Raw genomic sequence first — 6188 nt, 5'->3', positions numbered from 1 at the left:
GGAGCAATGCCAGGATGAACAATAAAGGGGTAAAGTGGACAACCAGGTAAACACCAATAATTTTTAATTGCTGGGACTGCTTCAGTGTAGGACCCCAGTGAGTCTTGATACTGTGATATAAAACCCAGTGGTCCTTCTCATTTCTGAGATAAAGCATATAAAGTGAGTTATGTTGGTTAATATTATATGATACTGATTTTTTTCTCTCCCCTTCTTATCCAGTGATTTTCATTTTGGCCTTGAATGTTTTCATCTGGTGGCACTCATCCAAAGTGAGGATTTTTCACACTTAACCAGGTACAATCAATGAAACGAACCAAAATGTTCATTTCAGTCCCTAGGACCACCCAGCCTCTGCAGTGTCCTGTGTCTCAGGCAATACTTTGGTTTTCAGGACTCAACACCAAGTGTGGGTGCCTGCACAGTGATGAAGAGGGGTTGCCCCAGGCAGTGTGGTGGACAGTACGTGGGGTGATAAGCTGTGATAGCTAAGACAGGAGACAGGAGCATCACCATCAGGACATGTCAGCAAGGACATGACAAATTCAGCCCTGGACAAAGTTTGTTGGCCTGGAGCACTGAAGGCGGTACAGTGGCATTTTTGTTGGCAGGCTGGTGTGAGACTCTGGGCCCTTCCTCTGGCAATGCCATAGCTGTAACCAACAGGCTCCCGAAACACCTCCCAGGAGAGAGTCCTTTCCCCATGGTGGAGGCTGCAACATGGACAGACACTACTTGCTCTTGAAGCTGCACAACGAGGAGCATGGGACCTGTGAGGTGTGTGAGAGGCAGGGTGTTAGAGATGTGACATCCCAAAGCTTACTGACTGCCACCACATGAGCTGGGCTAAACCACCTGACTGGGCACTGGGCACTGTGGTGCTCATCAAAGAGCTTGGGCTCTTTTCCCAATGGCTCTTGATATTTTCCCTTGCACTGGCAAGAAGCTGGGAGTGCACAGGAGCCGAGTCTGCCTTTATCATTGGAGGGAAGAGAAATGGAAGGTAAAAGCTGGAGGTGGAGGGGTGAGGTGTGAGCTGTGAACCTTTACAGGGAGCTATCACAGGAACACACCTCTCTTATCCCAGCACCACTGTCAGACCCACTTGCTGATCCACCTCCCTGTTGAGTGCCCACAGCCACACCCCAGAGCAGTATCCCCCTCAGGCTAGCTATGGTCTCCTCCTCCTCAGTGAACCCTGACTTCAGCTTCCAGGGACTAAATGGTGGCTGCTTGAGCAAGTGTCCACCCAGCTGGGAAAAGAGAACTTTTCCCTTTTGCTTTTAAATCCATCTCCCTTCCAGGTCTTGATTCAGCTGTCTGGACTCATCGATGAAGTCATCTGCTGACTGAAGAGTGTTTGTGAATTTAAAGGGGCATCTCCAAATCATGTGTGTGCCCACTCCTGCCTCGCTGCCCCAGACAGCCTCACAGGCAGCAGTGTCATTCCCAAGTGCCATTTTTACACCAACTTTTTCCAGTGGGAAGAGGCTTTGGTTCCTCACTGCCATCAGCCTGCAGCTGAGAGCAGCACTGCTCTGTCCCTCCCTAGCTTTGCACAACAGCTCAAGGCGCTGATGTGCCACGAGGAGATGCACACCAGTACGGGCCCATCTCATCTGGATTAAAGATGTCTTTTGGTTCAGTTTCATAAGGCAAGGGAGAACTTGCATTACCCAGAGCTCGGCAGCAGATCCATGTGTGTGTTTCAAACCAGACTGTCACTCTGACTGTTTCGCATTATGAGCCTTCAGTCTTGCTCTGGCTGTCGACTGGTACTATTAAGCTCTGAAATACGGAGCTCATGTGCCAAGTTTCCACTTTTCTTCAACAGCCAGGATCCACTGACAGCCACTATGTATGGTCAGACTTTAGCAAACCTGGAGGACACTCGTGCCTCTTGGCTGCCAAGCCTGCCTCCTGTAGCTGCCCTGCTTCTGCCCAGGGCCACCAGGATGGCAGCAAGGGTGGCAGGAGGGGAGCCAAGGCCGAGCAATGACAACTGAAGTACAATCAGTGTTTTTATCTTCTCAATATTTTGATTAGCCCAAGGAATGTTTGGGTTAAAAAAAAAAAAAAAAAGCGGCACCACATTTTTTAAAAGCCATGTGACAGTCCCACAGGCTGTTATGGCTTTATGCAGTATTTAATAGCTCTGTATGATCCAAGAGCATCGGGTAATTTTCAACAAGTGATGTCCTGAGATGGGAGCTGTACCTCCGACACACTCAGGGCAGACCCATGGGAGTCCCTACCCTGCACAATCATCTGTGCTGATCATTCCTACTGCAGTGCTAACACAGAGTATGTTTGTGGATTTAAAAATCCTTAAATAGGAAGGTTTGGGGCTTGTGGCTTTTGGTCACATCTTTAATGATACCCCAGTGCAATTACATTAACTATATTCTTGCCTGATTCCTGCGCAGTCATTGACAGTGGTTATCACTGGAAGAGTACAAGACATCATTCTGACTCACTCATGACCACAGCCTTCAGATGCTCCAAGACCTGCAAGGAACCTCCGTGGAGCTCTGATTCTCCCCATGCCCCAAAAGTGCCAGTTTTCCAGGGCACAGTGTGGGCTAAGGCTCTCATGATGTGCCTCGTCCCAGCTGGTGCCGCACACTGGGAGAATATCTCACCCTTACCTTGCAGGAAACTCTGCTGAGGACACTGATCTCCAGATGAAAACGTTTCAGACTGGGGGATACTTTTCCCCCAATTTAGACATTTTAGACCAATTCAGCCTCTCAGCTGTCACACACGTTACCAATTGCACAAGAACAACAACAAAGATTTCAAAACTCCCATTTTTGGTTAGGTGGCTTTATTTATGCTTCAAGTTGATTTGAGCTGTGTTTGTTCTTGAGCTGCACCTTGAGCACCCACAAAGAGGTCCAGCTCCCTCAGACTGGACACTGAGATATTGACTTGTAGCAAGTGAAAATCCAACCCTCATTTTCACACATTCTCAAGTCCACATTACTTTTAAATTTGAGGGCCTCCCATCAGAGAGAGAAAGGTTTTTCCAGAGTACTGACACAGGTCAGCAACCCAGAGGAAGAGTAAGGAGTGCCAAACCCGGTGGAGTCCCGCTAGGGACGCACAGACCAGCTGGAAGGGATGAGTCGCTCACTCCAGGGCAGATCCATCCCAGCCGAGCAGAGATGCAGTCGGGATGCAAGGTGCAGCCGTGTGTGGGAAGGGGTGCGGGTGCAGCCGTGGGGTGTCCTGGCAAAGCAGGGCACGGAGAGGAGCAGCTCGGCACGGGGAGGAGGGGAGCAGGAGCTGCAGAGAGGGCGAAGGAAAAGGGGGGGAGCAGGGGAAGGAGGCAGGGCAGTATAAAAGCATCCGACACGTACCTCTCCCGACACAGAGCGAGGGGGCGAGAAAGTGGGTCTGGAAGCAGCAGCAGCAGCAGCCAGGAGGAGCGGCAGCCGCTTGCAAACACGCACGCACGGTGGCAGGAGAGAGTGTGGCGCTACCCCTGCCAGCCCTCGGGCACTGGAGGGAAGAGAGAGGAGAGATGGAGCCAGGTATCCAGCTCCCCGGGAGGGCAGCGGGCAGCTGAAGCTTTTTGCAGCCCCTCGACATCTGCCCCCTATCCCATTCCCCACGGCTGAGCCAGGGGGTAGAGAGGGGGGAGGAAGAGGAAGGGAGACGGGAGAGGGAAGCTGCAATCTGCCCCTCTTTTTCTTCGGGGAGCTCGAGGGCTGGGAGCCGGCGGGGGTCGCGCCGTCCCCGCCGCACCGAGAGGGAAGGGACAGGGCAGGGCAGGGCAGGGCAGGGCAGGGCAGGGCAGGACGACGCCTCGACGGGCGTCGGGAGAGGAGGGGGGAGCAGCGGGGCGGGCGAGGACACGGCGGCGGCGGGGGAAGCTGGTTCAGGGGCCACCCCCATCCCTGCGCGGAGGGAGGCGATAGCCCCGAGCTCTCTCCTCCCCTCGGAGCGTCCCGGCTTCCCCGCCATGTGAGACTCGTCCCCGGCCCCCCCCCCCGCCTCGCTCTCCTCCCTCCTCCCTCCTCCCTCTCCCTCACACACACACACACACACACACACACACACTGCCGGCTCCCCCCGTCCTCGCAGCGTGTCCCCACCGGCCGCCGAAACCCGCTGCTCTCCGCCGGCTCCCCGAGGCGGCGGGGCTCCGGCCGCCCGCTCCCTCCTTCCGACGGCCCGCGGTGCCTCTGGCTTGCAGGGCTGCCCGCAGAGACGCCGCCGGCCTCGGGTACCTGCCGCCCGCCGCCGGGCAGCGCCGGGACTCTGGCCGCCGCCGCGGCATCCCGCCCCGACGTGGCTCCGCCGTGGTGCGCCGGCCCCCGCTGCTGCTGCTGCTGCTGCTGCTGCCGCCGCTGCCCCGCGCCCGCCGCCCGCCCCGCCGACGCCGAGAGCGCCGCGGTCCCCGCCGCCCGTCCTGCGGCTCCCGGGGCCGGGGCCGCGGCCGCTCCGCCGGCGGCTCCGGCGGCGGCGGCCGCCGCGGCTCCTCCTCCTCCTCCGCCTCCTCCGCGCCCGCCGCCGCCGCCGCGGGGCCCTAAAGCCGCCCGGCTCAAGAGGATGGTGCGGCTGGCGGCCGAGCTGCTGCTGCTGCTGGGGCTGCTGCTGCTCACCTTGCACATCACCGTGCTGCGCGGCGGCGGAGAGCCGCACGCCCCCGCGGCTGCCGGCAACCACAGCCAGCGGCAGGTGAGTGCCGCCCCGCCTCCCCCACCACCGTCCCGCGTCCCCCGGGGCAGCCCGAGGCTGTCCGGGGTGACGGGAGCCGGCGCCGTGCACCTGCCCCGTCCGCCTTCTCCTCCTCCTCCTCCTCCTCCTCCTCCTCCTCCTCCTCCTCCTCCTCCTCCTCCTCTCGCCGCCCGTCCCGACTCCGAGGGCTCCCCGTCCCAAGGGCTTTCCCGGCCCGAGGGCTTTCCCCGGGTGGTTACGGGGTGTCCCCCCGCCCTCCTTGGCTTTAGGCTGTCGGGGGCAAAGGCAGAGCTTCGATGCCACGCGGGAGGCGTCGGGGCGGCTCCCACGCGTGTTCCCGCAGCGCACCTGGGCAGCGTGTGGGACAGGCGAGGGATGGAAGCAGCCGTGTCAGGCACGGCATGTCCCAGCCAGGGCATCCCTTCGTGAGGGCGCAGGATTCCCTAGTGTGAGAAAGGGATAGGTGTATGGTCTCGGGAAATACTGTGACTAAGTGTATGGCTTTCCTTGGAAAGCATCAAGAAACAGGCTGACATTCAGTCCTGAAATAGGCAAGAAACTTAGTGTCATAAGTGTTTGTGATGTGAAGGACAGTGCTTGTGACCCAGCTAGCCCATTCCAGTCTTTTGAAAGACTTCTCCCGTGAAACTCCACTGTGTATTGTGTCCGACAGAGGTGAAGGACTTTTTTTTGTTCTGTTTTGGTATTCTTGCAGGTCATTCTTTTTATTCAGTATCACATGTTGCCATTCATTTATAATGGTTGGAGACAGGGATCAAAGCTGCAGAATCACCAACATCTGCAGGCAAAGCTTGTAAATCTCTGGTCAGTTGCATGTGCCCCTGGCAAGCTCTCTTTTCCTCCATCCAAGTGATAAAATAAAATCAACTACCAAGTCATGCGATAAACTGACAGAAAAATGTCATTATTATTATTATCACTGTAAATTTATGTAAACCATCCATCATCTGGGTAAGAATCACAGCACCAGCAGAGGATAAAAGCCAAGGAGAAGTGAGGAGAGTGCAGGCTGTGCTGGTCACTGTATACACGGGATCCCCAGCTGGTGGTCCACAAAATGAACCCACTAGCCACAGGAGGGAACCCAGAGCTGCAGGCTCCAGTCACAGCCTGGAGTCAGGTCCCCCTAACTCAGAAAACCTCCTGCTGGACTTGGTGGGAGTCCTGCTGAGGAGTGCTGAGCCCTGCACTGCGGGTAAGGCCCCACCATGCTGTCACTGCAGTTTTATCACCAGCTTGACATTTCAGGATGTTTTTTTTTAATATCTGCGATATTTCTGGTAATGATGTTTTATAAATGATGCCTTCTTTTCTCATGGGCACTGGGAATGCCTTTTTAAATGATGTTCCTTGGAAAAGTAAATGTGGAGAGGTTTTTTATGAGGTGTTTGCTATCATTAGAATAACCCTGAATTTGCCTTTTCTTGACAGGCTTGTACCATAATGAGAGAAACATCTGGGCAAGTGGGAACTCTGGGTGA

At 55.9% G+C, this 6188-nt stretch overlaps 1 protein-coding gene and 1 long non-coding RNA gene across 2 annotated transcripts in view; one reads left to right on the top strand and one right to left on the bottom strand.

The window, feature by feature from the left end:
• Window positions 1-2805: 2805 nt before the first annotated feature.
• LOC135297668 (uncharacterized) lies at window positions 2806-4389 on the bottom strand. The gene is made up of 3 exons (XR_010359592.1): window positions 4236-4389; window positions 3363-3504; window positions 2806-3231 (listed from the first exon to the last, which is right to left on the bottom strand). It is a non-coding gene; the product is annotated as an uncharacterized LOC135297668 (long non-coding RNA).
• The window catches only part of ISM1 (isthmin 1), a 40574-nt gene continuing 37776 nt past the window's right edge, over window positions 3391-6188 (top strand). Inside the window, exons 1-2 of the mRNA XM_064415427.1 lie at window positions 3391-3536; window positions 4202-4686. Of these exons, the coding sequence (XP_064271497.1) occupies window positions 3527-3536; window positions 4202-4686 (495 nt within the window). The 5' untranslated portion in view covers window positions 3391-3526. The remainder of the gene's footprint in view (window positions 3537-4201; window positions 4687-6188) is intronic.

The sequence above is a fragment of the Passer domesticus genome, chromosome 3, assembly GCF_036417665.1.
Source record: "Passer domesticus isolate bPasDom1 chromosome 3, bPasDom1.hap1, whole genome shotgun sequence".
Lineage (NCBI taxonomy): Eukaryota > Metazoa > Chordata > Aves > Passeriformes > Passeridae > Passer > Passer domesticus.
Note: the sequence above shows the minus strand (reverse complement) of the source record. Positions and strands in the feature narration are given on the sequence as shown.